Below are 17,674 nucleotides of genomic sequence, written 5' to 3'. Positions count from 1 at the left end.
GCAAGAATCTGCTAGAGAAGGTCCAAGTGCTGCATCCTGGTCTGTCGTACTATCTCCTACAAAATGCTCGAGAACCTTTATAATTCTGTACATATTCCGATGCTGCAGCTTCCGTGTTTAGCAGAAGTGAATGTGTATATGAAAGTGTTATATATTTCAAACTCATGAATAGTAGGCCATGAACTTTTGTATGATGTAAACATGCCAGGTGACCCGAGTGCTAGTGGCATGTGGTGATTGGAACTGGGGCCGTGTGGCAAAAATAAACTCCAAGGGAAGATCAATTCAAAGAAAGCTTAGCAAGAGAGGCTGAGAAGACAAAATGGCTGTTTGTGTAAATGTATGTCCAAGAAAATGTCTTCAATGGAAGAGATCATGCCATATGAACAGAATTTTTAATTAGAGGCATCGTCCTGTTTCCTTCATGAGAGTCAACAGGCTGAGAGGCCTTAGGTTGCACTTGTGGATAGAGATGGTGTTGCAAGGCTTTTTTTTTTTTTTTGCAAGTAAAATGTGGCTAATTATATTACTCAGAAGGCTGATTACAACAAAGTGCACATGTTCAACAGACTAGCTGGAGCTGATGCAAATCACAAATCCCTCATTTATACAAGCCTCTCAAGGCGGTTTGGGGGGGGATGGGGGCAAGAAGCCATGGAGGGGGGGTGTATCGCCATCTGGGGCTGCTCGCCTGCAACATGAAGAACAGGTCACGGCCGCCCCAAGTGGGGGGGTGTATCGCCATCTGGGGCTGCTCGCCTGCAACATGAAGAACAGGTCACGGCCGCCCCAAGTGTGTAGAAAGTGAAGACGGAGCTCTTGATGAGCTCGAGACTCGCCTTGCACTTGGTCCCACTGGCCGTGGAGGGAGTGGATGATGGAAGTCCAAAGCTCTATCAAAGTCGCCTGTACTGAAAGGCACTCTCCGCCAAAAACCTTCTGACAGAGGGCCTTCCAAATGTGCCATCTTGTAAGACTTCCTATGATCTCCCATACCTTTGAGTGCTCTGCTGTGGGCTCCAATACTTGGGGGTTGGGTAAAGCCTCCAAACCGACCACTGCGCAAGACCCAGCCTCAATGATAAAAATCGTGTCCTGCATCCTGGCCTCATATAAAAGGTGGTGGCCTTTGCCGATTGCTTGCTAGTAAAAAGCCCCCCACGAGATACATCCAAGGCTGGGTGCCACACGACGGAGAATACGGTAGGATCCTCTCCACACAAGTTGTGCTGTCTCGCAAGACCAAAGGCAGTGCTTTGGAGTTTCCAAGTGCTGCTGTGGGTAGCACTTACAACTTCCATCCTACTGCATTTGAGCCAACCAACTCCCAATACCCAGACCCCCATGTGCCAAAAGCCAAAGGAAATACGATACCTTCCTCGGTCTCTAGCTGTCCCACAGGCGGCGACAGAAAGTTCAACAGAAGGCATCCGTGACGTTGTGCTCCGCCCCCTCCGCCCAGTATCTGCTACGCGAGGGCGCCCAATCCATGTCCTCCTGCATGAGTACGTCTACCAATCCTGACTGTGTACTCCAAGAACCTCAGTGGCTTCTTGGCGACTGTAGTGGCCAACAATAGCCACTCTCCAGGGTTCCACTCGCTCATCAAGTGGCATACACTCCCATATCCAAAGGCGCCACTCCCAGAACTCCTCCCAGGGCACATAAGGGTCCAATCGCCAGGTCTTCCCCTAGAGACCAACCACAAGAATCCTTCTCCAAGGAAGGACAACAATCTCCTCATTCTGCTGCCCTCTATCAAGGACCAAACGCCCCCCATCATGCACAAGGAAGAAAGTCCCATAGGGGGCACCGCCCACTCTACTTGCCACCTGTAAGGGGATACTTGCCGGTGAGAATCTAGCAGCCCACACCTCACCAGGCTCCATCGGCTCTCGGATCGGGGGGTCAAGCCACTCCTGAGGGATTGCTGAGTCAATCTCCCTCCTCCTCACCTTAGCTTCTCGCTGACAACTTGATGCTTACTGCAACACCTCCTAATCCGCCATCCTGTACAACTCCCGCCATGTCCTGATAGTATGAGGAGGTCAGCCTCCCAACCAGCCCAGTGGATGTGAGGGTGCTCGCCAAACATCTGTATCCCGTCCTGATCCTGACCAAGGGGTTCCAGACCATCGGTTGGCGGCCTATCTCCTCCTGGCATCTTGGGGGCCTCTGAACTAGGGCCTTGCAAAGGCTTGGCCACACTCCAAGTAAATTGCGGAGGAAGGAAGATTTGGGTGGCGTGATCTGGCAGTCGTGAAGATCCATCTCAAGGGTGACCTCCAACCACCACCTAGTCTCGGTCTGCACTCCTGGAGACCCTCTTGTAGAAGGACCTTCCAAGCCTTCCCACTTGGTGTGAGACCATGGACCACTAGCTTGCCCAAAAGGGCCAGGCTTTGGAACTTTGGGTCAATGATCCCAAGCCCTCCCTCAGACTAATGCCGGATGATGGTCGTCCATGCCACCTTGGCCCGGGAATCCTTGGAATCGTTTGAGCCGGCCCAGAAAAAATTCCACACTAGGCAGCAAAGCTGACCACACAAGATGAGGAGAAGCACCAACAAGAGGCTATGTACCAAGCTGTTGCTAGGAGGACTTGGTTGACCACTAGGGCTCGGCCCGCTAAGGAAAGGCGGACAATGTTTTAGTAGGTCAGCTTCCGCCTAAATAGAGTCGTGAACTGGAATAAACTGCTGGGCAGGAGGGATGTCGAGTCCCACCTGGAACCCTAGATATCGGATGGTCTATCCCCTACACACCCATTTGAACCCCAAGTGGACACCCCACTCCGTGCTAGAGTTCGGATTTGTAAGAAAACCAACCGATTTTCGCTAGTTGATTTTCGCTCCAGTTGCGGTGTAAAATACCTCTAGAGCTAGTCTCACTCTCCAACATCAGCTCATCATCCTCTACATAAAGGGCAGTATCATCTGGATACTCTGAGTTCAGCAGCTCCAGCTCCTTCCTCACCGGAAGTCGAAGGCCACATAGCTCGCTTACAGATGTTTGGCACCCCTTTCGGTATTTCTTTAGCTTTATTGAAGAAAAAGTTGATTTACAATGGGATTCTCCCGATCCCCTTTGCAATCCAACCTCCCCTTGTTGTGAAAGTGACAAGCAAGTCTTCAATCTATTTTGCCTCTTGATTCGGACACTTAATTGGCCTTCACCCACTTCATAGACGATGGAAATGCCCCAAATTCAATGACTAGCTAGTCCTCCACCTGAATTTAGCTGAAATTCACCTTCAGTCTTGAAAAATCCAAGTCTGGGAGTCTCTTGTCTCGTTGGCCATTCCCCTCAGATAGTGCCGCATTATAGCCCATCAGATTGGTTATTCACACAGCTGTTATATTTGTGATATACTTAGACATTGCAATTTGCCTTTTAAATTTGTTTCACTTTTTTTCATTATGATAATAGCATGATTCATAATTGAAATTTGATTTATGCATAACTATCTATCTTTCTATTCTAATAATTAATTTCTCTCTAGTATCTATGATCTATCTCAATTCTCTCTTTCCCCCGGGCCGCAAGGCCCCTAACCCTTGGGCCCCATCTCTGTTCATTCTTCAATCTTGAAAGTTGAAAGTTGAAACTTGAAACTTGAAAGGCTCAAGTTTCAACTCTCTCTAGACTCTTTCTCTCTCTAAACTCCAATTTCCAAGTATTGTTAGTAAGAAGTATACTTATAATTTGTAAATTGTGGTTGTAGGTGGGCCCCTCAAATGTGGTGCAAGTTGTTACTAACAATGCATCGAATTGTCGGCGCATGGGCCGTTTGCTTGAGGCTGAGTTCCCTATGATTGTGTGGACTCCATGCGCAAGTCATTGTTTGGACTTGCTCATGAAGGATATTGGGAAGTGGGTGAAGAGGGTGGTCCATAAACCTACATCCATTGCCACATTCTTTACGGTAAAGGTAAAGGTGCTTGCGATGTATCGTGAGCATAGCACACTGGAGTGGAAGAAGCCTTCTTCAACTCGCTTTGCTTACATGTGGTTATTGTTGGAGTGTCTTTATGAGGTGCGGTCAACCTTGCGCCATAGACAATGGTGTCCACTCTATGGAATGAGTGGGATGAGCATGAGACAGAGGAGGCCAAAGTCATGCAATGCTTATGCCTTAATGAGCAGTTTTGGCAAAAAGTCCGTGCATTGTCGTGACTCCCTTTTATAGGGTGTTACGTATGAGTGATTGCGAGGGGTCCACTATGGGCTTTTTTGTTCACTTCTTTAGAGCGGCATTGGTGGAGGCACATGCTTGTACAATGATCACGGAGACACATCGTGCTCATGTTTTAGAGATAGCAGAGATAAGATGGACGTGGATGCATAAGCCTATCCATGGTTTTGCCGCATTGGTACATTTGGCCTACAAGTCACTGGCGGTCATGGATGATAGAGAGTTCCGTTCGGACCAGCTTGCTTATTTGACTCGTGTGGTCCCTATGGATGACCGCAATGTAGTGATGGAGGAGCTAGGATGCTATGCAGATCAGAGAGGGCATGTGGCTTTTGCTTCTCCCACTTGGTGAAGGAGAGAGTCACTTGTGAAGCCTTTATTTTGGTGGCAAAAATTTGGATATGCACTGGAGACCCTTCAACCCTTAGCCATGAGGGTCCTTGCCCAGGATTGTTCTTCGGGTGCATGTGAGAGAAACTGGAGTGTCTATTCTCTCATTCACACAAGGATTTGCAATCGGCTTACCACACGACAGATAGAGCGGCTAGTCTATTGCTATACTAACTTACACATGATGAAGGCTATGATGAGCGTGGGTAGTCCGAAGCAAGTAAGTTTAAACACTTAATCATAACATTTAAAATTTGTTGTTTTAACTTTTAAACTTTGAACTTTGAAGTTTATACTTTACAATTTAGACTTTAGCATTTACAATGATCAATCTTACGTGCATCACTGCATTGTGTAGATGAATGTTGATACATTCAAGTTGACAGGTGATACTCTTTCGAGTATATATAAGGAGGTGGACAAGGAGGAGGAGATGATTTTTGCAGAGCTCTATAGAAAGCTTATAGCAGTAGATACTCGTGACACTCATAGTCAGCGTGCTCGTGGACGAGGAGTTTGAGTAGGTGGTAGCAGGGGCATGGTTTTTCGACGCCCTCTATCATCGAGGAGGGGTGGTTCGAGTGACTTGTAGACATGTGTAAGGCGGGGCTTTAGTAGTTCACATCCTGTGTCTCATGATAAGATTTCCCCTTTGCCTCTACAACCGCCACCTAGGGAGCCATCATTTGATGATGATGGTAACCTCATCAGTGAGGATGAGTATGAGTTTGTTTCATCATCGTATGCCAATGAGTCATCTTCAGACTCTCTTAATGAGTACTCAGATGGTTCTGATGATGATGATGATGATAGTGATGCCTCGTCATAGATTCATAGGTCTCTCTTTTTTTCGTATCAGATATACTAGACTGTAGTTGTATCGCATGTTTTGCGCAACCCATGCGACAGCGATGGTCACCCTCATGCATTCATCTTATTCTGTAATGAAATCGCTATTTCCACTTTAAACATGTATTCTATGATCTATCATTTAATGATTTATGGTTTTTGTTATTTAGAAAATCATCTTAAAATTTTTTTGTATCAATATTGTACTGTACCTTATAAAATCATAAGGTACCATTTAGTACCGTATTTTATCGTACCGTACCGTATGATACGTTTTGTACATGATAACTATGGGTCCATCTGGTGGTGCTAGTAAATGGACCCTACCGCTCCTTGACTTGTGGACCACGAAGATACCCACCTCTAGAGGTAGTGGAAACTCTCCGCGCTCCGCAACTCTCAAATAGGATTACAGACCATTGTGGAAAAACTCCTGTGGGAGCAACTGCGCCTATCGAGTAAAAGTGTGACGGGCACTTGGGCCACATGTGCTAGCGGTTGTGTGGGGAGGGGGGGGGACTGGGCTGTTGGTGAGGAGAAGATATAGGTGTGTGAGGCTCATCACCCCTTGTGGAAAGGGGTGGAATGGGTGGGGGGGTCACATGTACTGGGTGAGGATCAAGGGGGCTGATCGGTGGGGGAGATGGTGGGGAAGAGGAAGAGTGAGAGATATGAAGAGTGAGGGATAGTGGGGTGATCAGAAGTATGAGGTGGGTGCGAGGGGGGGCGAGTGGTGCTGGGAGGGGGAGGCTATGGGATAGGGTTGGGGGGCAATCCATGAGGAGGGGGTGGGCATGGGGGCAGGGGGATCTCAGGTGGGGTAGCTTGTGACGCCTTAGTGGTGGGTGGTGGGGGTGGAGGCCTGTGATCTTGTTGAATGGGACGAGTTGGGGGGGTGGGGGGGGGGGGGGAGGGGAGGTGCTCTGACGGGGGCTCGGGCTTGCCCTCCTGCTCCTTGCTGTTGTGGCTGTGTTTGAGGGGCTGATTGAGGCCCCCCCTGTGGTCTCCCCCTCTGTTGTCGTTGGACCCGTGCAAAATTGTCAGCATCCACCTGAGGGTCTATCGGCTGAGCCGCCTTGGCTTTGAAATGCATGCAATTAGCTACGTGATGCCCAAAGTCATGGCATTGCAGACACTGAATAGGTTGCCTTGTCACAATAACCTATTGCTTGAAAGAGTATCTGCTTGCCTCAATCTCATGAAGCTTAGGTATGTTCTTTGTATCTTTCACAGCCACTCGTAAATTCAGGACTCCTGCGGCGGCTGTCATTGCATCTGTGAAGGAGAAAGGAAGAATTGTGCCGAAGAGCCGTTCAAAGTCCTCCATTAATTGATGATACTCTACCGCCAGTGTGGGGAATAGAAGGGTGACCGGGTGTCTAGGAAACCTGTTGTGGAGCACGAATTCCTCCATTGTGAAGCCACTATACCAGGGAACCATATAGATGACCCCCTTCGTGGCGGCATAAGGTGAGCTATCCACTAGCTCACGAGCTGCATCTGCGGAGGTGAGTCGAACCATGAAGATCCCGTGACCATAAGAACTACCTCTGCGATCTGCGCTGTGTCAATGTATAGCGTGGAGTGAAGCCGATCCCGAACGTGGGCCTTGGATGGAGAGTGTCCTACGACTTGACCAAAGATTGCTGTTTCTTTTAGTTCCAGTTCTGTGGCGAAAAATCTTTGGGATTATGTCAGTAGAGAAGAAGCTAGACCTGGAGTTGTGGCTCCATCTACTCCTCCTCCAGGAGGACGTGCACAAAGAAACCTCAGCCTGCTCCACTTCAGCTAGTTTCCCAAAGAACAACTTCTCAAAAAGCATGGGATACACAGGATGCTCAGGCTTTGTCGCTGATTGCATTGGTAGTTCAACGGTCAATCATCCCCCACATTTATTCAGCAGCTTCTTCACGAGAAGCTTAGCTAACTTTGGAGCAGATGTTTGCAGGCAAGAATGATACTTGCATCTCTTTCTTAAAGAAAGAGCTAGAGACATTGAAAATGGATGAAGGTGATTCTATTCAGGATCACTTGAACAGAATTCAGGACTTGCAAGAGCAACTCATGAATGTTGATGAATACTATTCGGATGCATAGATGATATCTACCACTTTGAACTCATTATCTTATTCGTACTTGGCTTTTCATACGGCCTTAAACCTCACTATGAGGATTGCTGCACAGCCAATCACTTTTCTTCAGCTAGTGAGTTTGCTTCTAGAGGAGGAGCAAACAAGAAGAAATAGTGGTGTGGATGCTATCGCCTTTGAGTAGGCTTTTATGGCTAGACAGAAGGGCGAAGATAGCCAAGTGAAGAATGCTCCGCAGAGTTCTGGGACTTTTGGTACATCACAGGCAAATAAAAAACAAGGGGGCACGCAAGCCAAAAAGAAGAAATGCCATTATTGTAAGAAGCCAGGCCACTACATCACTGAGTGCAGGAAGCGAATCGCTAAGGAGGAGTCAGGAATGTCTGTTTGTGATGCTCCTTCCACTGCTACTGAGTCCGCATCCTTTGTTGCAGACAGGGACTATTGTTTTTACACATGCAGTTATGACACCTCTTGGGTAGATCGAGAATTTAGCTCTATTGAGGATGCAGGCACTTGGTTTTTTGACAATGGTGCTTCTAGGTATATTACATCTCGCAGAGATTTATTTGCATCTGTTCATGCAGCTCCAGTTGGCAAGTTTGTACAGTGTGCCAATAATGCATCATACCTTGTTCGAGGTATTGGGGAGATTGTGCTCACAGCCATTGATGGCTCTATTCTCCACCTACAGGATGCTTTATTTTGTGCCAGGCGTAAAGAAGAATTTGCTCTCTATTTCTTCTTTGGCACGTTGTGGATTGCAGGTCACATTTGATGATGATAGATGCATGGTGAGAGACAAAGAACACGTGACTTTGGTCTTGACAGGCACTTTATGTCATGGGTTATACGAGTTGGATGCTCTTTTAGTTGATCAGTCAGTGTATTTGGCATCCATTCTTACTGCTGCTATGATACAGGCAGAGTTATGGCATGCTAGGATGGGGCATGTGAACTTTGGTAGCTTGATGCTCTTACAGCATACACAGATGCTAGATGGATTACCTCTACTGCAAAGACCTCCTGAGCACTTGTGCGAAGGATGTATTTTGGGGAAAATGCATTGTTTTTCGTTTCCCCGTGATGTTGCTATTAGAGCAATAGCTAGGTTGCAGTTAGTGCATTTAGATGTATGTGAGCCTATGCAGACAAAGTTATTGGGAGGATGTTACTATTTTGTGACTTTTATTGATAACTTTACTCAATTTTGCTGGATCTACTCTTTGGTCAAAAAGTCAGAAGTGTATGATGCATTTTTGGCTTTTATTGCACTTGTTGAAAACCAATCTAGTTGTAAAATTAAAACTCTCCGTTCGGACCGAGGGGGGGAATACATGTTCTCTATGCTGAATTCTTTTTTGAAGAAAAAGGGCATTGTCCATCGGTACACTACTGCTTATACTCCATAGCAGAATGGGGTTGCACAGAGGAAGAATCAGTCACTCATGGAGATGGCCAGATGTATACTGAAGGCAAAGAGCTTGCCTCACAGTTTTTGGATGGAAGCCATCATGTGTGCTTGCCATGTTTTGAATAGATGCCCCACCAAAGCTTTGAAGAAAATTACACCTTTTGAGGCTTGGAACAACTGGAAACCTTCTGTTGGACACATTCGTACCTTTGGGTGCCTTGCATATGCACGCATTCCAAAGGTACTTAGAAAAAAGTTGGATAACAAGGCTGTTAAATGCATTTTTGTGGGATATAGTAGTGAGAGCAAAGGCTATTCTAAAAAGGTGTTTGTTAGTAGGGATGTACTATTTGATGAAAAATCAGAATTGACCGTGGCTGGTTTAGACACACATCAGGCTGCCCGTGATGTATTTGAAGGGCTGCTGCCCATTACATTTGGTGATTCAGCTGGAGTTTCAGCAAGTGAACTCAATGTTCAGCCAGCTGCTCCTTTGGAAAATGCAGAAAATCAGCCATTGGCTGATCTGAATATTCAGCAAAGTGCTGAAACTGAAATTCAGCAAGAGCTTATGCACTGTCAAAAGGCAAGACAAATGCCTAGATGGTATTTACAGACTATGAAAGATAGTCATCTGGATGCACCCATGGCCGGTCGTACTAGAAGGCAAGCTCGTATGCATGATACTGGATATACCATGGAGTTTGTTATGGCAGCAAGCACCCTTGATGATAAGGAGCTTGAATGTTTTGAGGATGCACAACAGAGTGTGCATTGGATGGCAGCAATGAAATTGGATTCTATCACTAAGAATCAAACATGGGATTTGGTGTCTTTGCCATTTGGGAAGAAAGCCATCGGAACAAAATGGTTCTATAAGCTAAAACGGAATGTAGATGGATCCATTGACAAATACAAGGCAAGGCTTGTAGCTAAAGGCTATGCACAGAAGAAAGGCATTGACTATGAGGAGACATTTGCTCCTACTTCCCACATGATGACCATCAGGTCTATGGCCGCTTTGGCTGCTTATTATGGATGGGCTGTGCATTTATTGGATATTAAAACTGCATTTTTACATGGGGGACTTCATGAGAAAGTATATGTACATCAGCCCATTGGTTTTGCAGTTGACAGCTCGGAACACTTGGTTTGCAAGCTGAAAAAAGCTTTATATGGCTTAAAACAAGCTCCTAGAGCTTGGTATGCAAAGATAGATGCTTTCTTGCTTAGCCAAGGTTTCATAAACAACTCATATGAGTATACCCTTTACGTATGTAAAGAGGGGGGATCCATGCTGATCATTTGTCTATATGCTGATGATCTCTTGCTTACAGGGACACATGCTGATTAAATTTAAGCATTTAAACAAAATTTACAGCAAACTTTTGACATGTTAGACTTGGGGGTCTTTGCATTATTACTTGGGCATTCGGTTCATACACGATGCTAGAGGTATTGGGTTATCACAGTTAAGATACATTGGTAAATTTCTTGAGAAGTTTGGCTTACAGGATTGCAAGCCAGTCTGTATACTAATGGAACCTGGACTTAAACTGTCATTACATGATGACATTGATTTGTTTGATATACACACATATGCTCCAACAGTTGGATGTCTTATTTACTTATGCAACATTAGGCCGGACATACAGTTTGCAGTTTCAGCCCTGAGCAGATATATGCATCAGCCACACATGTCACATTGGCAAGCTGTTAAGCATGTCTTCCGTTACTTGTAGGGTACTAGATCTCTTGGATTGCTTTATGCCAAGGGAGGACCACTGCAGTTACATGCTTACAGTGATTCTGATTGGGTTGGTGATTATGATTCACGTCACTCCACTAGTGGCAATTGTTTCTTTCTTAGCTCGTTTTGCATATCTTGGCTTAGCAAGAAACAGTCCACTATTGCCACATCGTCATGTGAAGCTGAATACAAGGCAACTTTCACTACCATAGTTGAATGTGTATGGATTAGACGCTTGCTAGCTGATCTAGATGTATTTGTTACGGAGCCTACTCTTTTGTTCACTGACAGTCAAAGTTCCATTGCAATGGCATAGAACCTTGTGTTTCATGCATGCACGAAACACATTGAGATACATTATCACTTTGTTAGAGAGAGGCTACATGTAGGTGATATCAGCCTTGTCTATTGTCCTACCACCAGTAATGTGGCAGACATCTTTACCAAAGCTGTTTCTCGTGAAAAATTTGAAGCATTTCGCAATGCTTTAAATTTGATCTCCTTTGGTGGCGGATGATCCTTGTACTCTTGATTACTCTTCACTCCAAGGGGATTTGTTGAGTATTTCACTTACGCCTCACTTATGCCTATGCTCACATAGGAGTGTCGGTGATCAATAGGACACTGGGGCACTTTTTACTCTTGGTAGGAGAGGTTTTTTTCCCCAGACTTATGATATTATTTTTTATGTGCTTATGACACACACTTACGGGCACTTACCATGTTCGGGTATGAACATCCCCTACAACCCTAAGGTTCGGGTATGAACATCCCATGTTTGGGTATGAACATCCCCTACAACCCTAGGGTTGTACCTTGTACTTTCAGCTTACACTCTTCAGTCTATTGCATTGGGTATTGTGCTTCACTCTCATACTGCCTACTGTTTTCTATGCTGAGCTTCGATTCTGCCTTCTCTCACAGGGTAGGGCGGGCTGCGGAGTGTACTCCCGAGGGGGCGTCGCTCGCCCTCCTGCTCCCTGCTGTCGGGGCTGCGTCTGAGAAGATGGCTGCGGCCCCCCTTGCCGTCGCCCTCTCTGTCATCTCTGGATCTATGTGAAGCCGTCAGCGTCGACTTGTGGGCCTATCGACGGAGCTGCCTTGGCTCCGAAACCCATACAATCTGCTGCCTAATGCCCAAAGTCGTGGCAGCGCAGGCATTGCTCTGGTTGCCTAATCACAATGACCTGCTGCCTAAAGGAGTGATCTCCTACCTCGATCTCTAGGAACTTTGGGATACTCTGTGTGTCTTTCACGGCCACTTGTACCTTTGGGATTCTTGCAGCAGCTGCCACTAGATCCGCGAAGGAGACAGGGAGAACAGTGCCGAGGAGTCGTCCAAAGTTCTCCACTAACTAGCGGTACTCTACCGCCAGTTTGGAGAAAAGTAAGCAACTGGGTGTCTGAGAAATCTGTTGTGGAGCGTAAATGACTCCACAGTGAAGCCACTATACTAGGGAACCATGTAGATGACCCCCTTCATGGAGGCATAGGGCGAGTTCTCCTGTAACTCACGAGGTGCATCCGCAGAGGTGAGTCGAACGATGAAGATCCCTCGGCCCATGATGATTGCCTCCACAATCTGCGCTGTGCCAATGCGCAGCGTGGAGTGGAGCCAATCCCACAGCTGGGCCCTCGATGGGGAGTGTCCAACGACCTGACCAAAGATCGCTGTTTCTTTCAACTGCAACTTTGTGGCACGGATGGCTAAGAGCTGTTCCTCAGAGCGGATGATGTGGAAGGCGTTTGAATGGGGGGGACTCGCAGAATGCGTCAGTGTCTGACTAGAGGTTTCCATTGCGCATCCCTGCTGGGAATCTACCTATCATGCTGCTGTGCTATTGGGGGGGGGGGGGGGGAGCAATTCGAGGTGGGGGGAGGAGGGGAAATCTTGTTCTCGTTTTCAAAATGGTGGTGTTATTTGAAGGCAGAAGAGGCGGGAGAACGCGCATGGGGTGGGGGGGGTGGGGGAAGGGGGAGGAAACGGGTGAAGGGTTGGTCAGGGAGAGGCAGGGGGCAGCAGGCGGCCTAGGGGAAAGGCGAATTGAGGTGGCCCAAGGCGGGCGGGCGGGCAGGCGGGTGGGCGGGGGGGAGCGCAAGACAGGCGGCCACAGGGTAGGCCTGGTGAGAGGGCGAGGGACACAAGGTAGGCCTGGCGAGAGGACTTGGGGGGGGGAGAGCAGGGCAGGCGGCCATAGGGTAGGCTTGGCGGGACGGGAGAGGCCTGGCGAGAGGGCGCAGAGCGGGGGGGAAGAGGACTGGCGCCGAGGGGGGGGGGAGACTAGCGCAGGCGGGGGGAAGAGGGATCTGGCGCAGTCGATAGTCGAGACGGAGGGGGCAGCGTTGCGTCGCGATGGCGGGAGTTCACCAACTCGGTCGGCCTAGAAGCTTTACCTAGCCGCTAGGTACTAGAGGCCACAACAGACCGCTCTGAGGTATGGGAGATCGTGGGGAGTTTGGCGAGAGGGAGGGGGACACAGGGTAGGCTTGGCGAGAGGACGGGGGGGGGGGGGGGGGGGAGTGCAGGGCAAGCGGCCATAGGGTAGGCTTGGTGGGAGGGGAGAGGCCTGGTGAGAGGGCGCAGGGCGGGGTAAGTCGAGACGGGGGGGCAATGTTGTGTTGGGATGGCGGGAGTTCACTAACTCGGTCGGTGTGGAAGCTTTACCTAGCCACTAGGTACTAGAGCCCACATCAGACCACTCTGAGGTATGCGAGATCATGGGGAGTCTTACTGGATGGCACATTTGGAAGGCACGCTGTCAAGAGGCAAGGAGAACCTTTCAGCATAGGTGACTTTGGCTGAGCTTTGGACCTCCGTCATCCACTCCCTCCGCGGCCGGCGGGAACAAGTGCAGGGCGAGTCTCAAGCTCGTCAAGAGCTCCGTTTTCATTTCTTGCGCACCTGGGGCAACCAGGACTTGTTCTTCATGATGCAGGCAGGCAGCCCCAGATGGCGATACATCCCCCCTCCATGGCTTCTTGCTCCCATCCCCCCTAGACCGCCTTGAGAGGCTTGTACACTTGATATATCTGTGACTCTGCATCAGCTCCAGCTGGTCTGTTGAGCATGAGCACTTCTTTGTATTCGGGGTTTTTCCTGAAGTAATATAATTAGCCACAATTTATTTGCAAAAAAAATAAAATGTGTGTGAACAATTGGTATCTGAGCATGCAGATGAGGACGACTCAATGCATGCATTTGTTATGCATCACAAAAATCACGGATCTCTATGGGAAGCTTGCTATAACTGATGAAGTTATTTCAAAATCACCACTGTAGTTTATGCTTTGAAAAAACTAAAGAAAGTCTTATTTCTCCTTGCACAGTTTACAGTGGAAGAAGTCAATCTACTCTTGTCTATGTAAATCCTTTTTCTATGGCAAGTTGGGATTGTGACAAAGCATGGAGCTCAGAGGTAGTTTATGCTTATTTCTCCTTGCACAGTTCACAGTGGAAGAAGTCAATCTACTCTTGTCTATGTAAATCCTTTTTCTATGGCAAGTTGGGATTGTGACAAAGCGTGGAGCTCAGAGGTCTCTTTTGCCAAGCCCAAACGCTACATGACAGTCTAGATAATGTATCCTTGTGAATCTATGAACCACCGTATAATTTGGTTGTTGACTAAAAATCATATCAGATTCAAGATGAATGACTTGCCCATTATCTCACAATGGCCGGGTTTACATAAGTTGTTTTACCTTGTTGGCTTTTTGTGGTTACCTGATTATATCTAGAATAGGACATACCAAGTACAATCCACAAGCATTTAAAGAGGTCATAAAGCTTTTTTCTATGGAAAGAGAAAATCAAACTCTTTTCTGCCAAAACAAAGAGAAGAAGATTCTATTAATAATATTTTAGAAAAATCCCTAAGGTAATCTACTAAGTACAAATAGTCGTGTGTTGGACTCCCAAGTACACCAGAGATACAATGGTTTAATGAAGAACCAATCTTGTGGGCTGTAATACCAAACCATGTGTGGTGCTCAGTGAAAGGTGCGAGAGTTCCATGCTGGCATAACAGAATCTCTCCTCCACCTCATCAGCTTAGAGTTGCCTTGTAGTATCTCCTATCCCTCGTGGAGAGTATAAAAAATCTCTTTTCTGATCCTGGAGAGAGTCTCTGCAGTGGAAACATCTTGAAGGTGGATAGCATGACTACACTTCACAGTCCAAATGAACCAAGCAATGATGCTAGCAATCAACTCCCATCTGTGTGGTACAAATAATGGGTGGAAAATAGCTAGCAGTAAGTTGAGTTTTAGTTCCTTATTATTGCTATATGTAGGTGGCATTGGTCTACTTTCTGAGGGTTTTGGACAAACAATGAACGTTCTTATTCAGAATCTGTTTTGTCTATAAATATCATAGAAACTTTTAAGAGCTTTCTTTCTTGTATGCATGTGCAATTCATTTTGTTGTATTTCATGAGATTTGTTGTGTAACATGTTAGTGGTGTTTTACTTTGACAACTTAAAAAAGCCTCTTGTGTCATTATATTAGTTGATCTGGAGGTTTATGATCCTGTACATCGAGAATTTGTGTGTCTGAATGTCCATGTGAGTGTAGTTTTTCAAGAGTTGAAGTGTATACTGGGATGTGTGCAGGCTGACAAGCATATTCGGTTTGTAGCATTTGTGGCAAAGGTTTCTTCATTCACTGGCTGGGAAAACTTGATTCTGGATTCAATTGATCTAGATGCAAAAAATAATAAAGCTGAAGGTCAGGATAAGGGGGGAGAGTCCAGAAAATCGAGCAGAATCTGGTTGGTAATTGAACTTTTATGCAGCTGGCAGTGGCCAGGTGGCAGTGCTGGAGATTCTGTCATCCCATTTCTTATTTCATGTTCAACTCATTCACATGGTACTATCTTCGAAACCATTTTGGATGTCGTCATGAAATGTCTCATATCTGGTGTTTTGTCGAGAAACTATGTGATGGAATTCACCAACAAGTTTTGGATGGGGTTAATGGAGGATATGGATGAGATTGGGGATCCTTGTTTGCGAGCTTTACTAGTTCTGTTGAAGAGGATTTTGCAAGCAAGCTCTCCAGATGAAATGATTAATCATGTGGAAAGATTTTTCCATGTGCTGGTTTCACACAAATATTTAAGTGATTCTTTATGTAATGAAAAGACAAATACTTTACCATTCATTCTTTCTGCTCTTATACCTGTAATACGCAAGCAAAAGGTATCTTCGCGTATGAGTTTGTCACTTTCACTGGAAGTGGCAGTCTGCAGATGGTTGAGTGCTGCACTTTCTGCTCCACCCTCCACCGTCTTCTCAGCTTCAGGTCAAGTGTGGTGGAACTTTGTATTATTTGCTTTTTAAAAACTCGTTTATTTGGTTTCCAGTATTGAACCCTTTATGTTGGTGAGCTAGCAATGTATGTACATGAATTGAGAGGGAAACTAGATAAATTTGAAGGACTTACAACATTGTGGTTGTCTGTGCAGACTGGCAACATGGCTTGTGGATTGCCATCTCTTGTTTTCCTCTTCATCCTGCTGGAGGGTCAGTAGCAATCATAGCAGCTTCCTCTGCATGCACATCCCTTCGTGAAAAGGAGTTATTACGAGCTCTGTTCCGAAAGGAAATCTCAACCAATTCTGTCTCTGGATATGTATCACACACAGCCAAACAGCAAGCTTTACTACTGGAGAACACTGTTCAGAGCAAGGACTTAAGGCAGGCACACCAAGAAACCCTTGCAAAGCTTGTGGCTGCTACCACTGCATATTGTTGGAAGGAGCTAGATGTAGAGGATTGGTCTCATGTTATCAACCATATGCGCATATGGCTTGAAGCTGCACTCTATGAGGCAGAGCACTTCACGAAGCTGATCGCTGACTGTATTTATGCCACTGATAGTGAGGTGCAGGGAGATTTCCAGGGGCTTGAAACAATTGACAGAGTAAAATTACTAGTGAACCGAGCTAAAAGCTGGCAAACTGAACTGAGTTGGACAGCTGTTTGTATCTTCTCTCTTATACATGCAATTGAGAAACTAGGAGAAGATTCCTCAGGGTCCTCCCACTGCCTTCGAGCTGACTGGTTGAAAGCGAAACAACGAATTCTGAATTATATTTTACGAATTTTCTTTGCCAATGGTATGGCTGAATCAGTTGCCATGGATTCTTCTGGTGGTCATGAGGTAGCAATGCTAATTGCTGATGCTCGAATTGCAAACATTCATTTTTGGGAGAATGTATCTGAAATTGTGCTGAGTGCTTCAGATGAAGAGAAAACTGAAGCAGCCCGCTATATTAATATCTGGACTGTGGGAAAAGATTCTATAAGATCTCTCTATGCTTTGCTTTTTTCACCCCATCCAATTGGGGAACTGCAACTGGCTGCATACTGCTTGTTGACTCATTCTCCCTTCAAGCAGTCTGCAGTTACTTATGATGAGCTATCTTTGCAGCAGGAACAGTCTGAAGAGGAAACACTACATCTTGTCACAGAAGAGAGTTCCTTGTCACAGCTTGCAAAAATCAGGCCTGAGCTTGCTGCTGTACTTGAAATGTCTCCATTGAAAATCCATGAAAGCTCCTTCACATCTTCATTGCGGGTACATTGTCTCCTGTTGTACTTTTATCCATGATGCATTTTTAGCTTTCTATAGAGCGATGTCATAATTAGTTATTAGGACTAGTTTATTAATGAGAATTGAATGCCTATCCTTTATTATACATATATGCCATATGCTGAATGTACCTCTTTCCTTAATTAATAAACCGAATGTCTATCCTTTATTATACATGTACGCCATATGCTGAATGTACTTCTTTCCTTTCTTTAGGGGCTTTCTGTTGTTGGAAAGGGTAGGGTGTGTCTGAAGACATCCCTAGGAATTAGCATTAGAAAGATTGCCATAGCAAGATGCTGGAAAAGATACATGAAAAACATTGTTTCATGCTATCCTCTTATCATAAAACATCTTCAACATTAATGGTCATGCCTTATCATTGGAATTGTTT

General features: G+C 46.1%; 1 protein-coding gene across 2 annotated transcripts in view; it reads left to right on the top strand.

The window, feature by feature from the left end:
• Positions 1–17,674, top strand: part of LOC148036522 (HEAT/U-box domain-containing protein) — a 102,890-nt gene that overhangs the window by 60,856 nt on the left and 24,360 nt on the right. For both annotated transcript variants that reach the window (XM_087678513.1, XM_087678512.1), the window contains exons 12-13: positions 15,297–15,987; positions 16,151–17,265. In XM_087678513.1, coding sequence (XP_087534639.1) covers positions 15,297–15,987; positions 16,151–17,265 — 1,806 coding nt within the window. The remainder of the gene's footprint in view (positions 1–15,296; positions 15,988–16,150; positions 17,266–17,674) is intronic.

Source organism: Lygodium microphyllum, chromosome 5 (assembly GCF_053477565.2).
Source record: "Lygodium microphyllum isolate KBCC chromosome 5, Lygodium_microphyllum_v1.1.10, whole genome shotgun sequence".
Taxonomy (NCBI): domain Eukaryota; kingdom Viridiplantae; phylum Streptophyta; class Polypodiopsida; order Schizaeales; family Lygodiaceae; genus Lygodium; species Lygodium microphyllum.
Note: the sequence above shows the minus strand (reverse complement) of the source record. Positions and strands in the feature narration are given on the sequence as shown.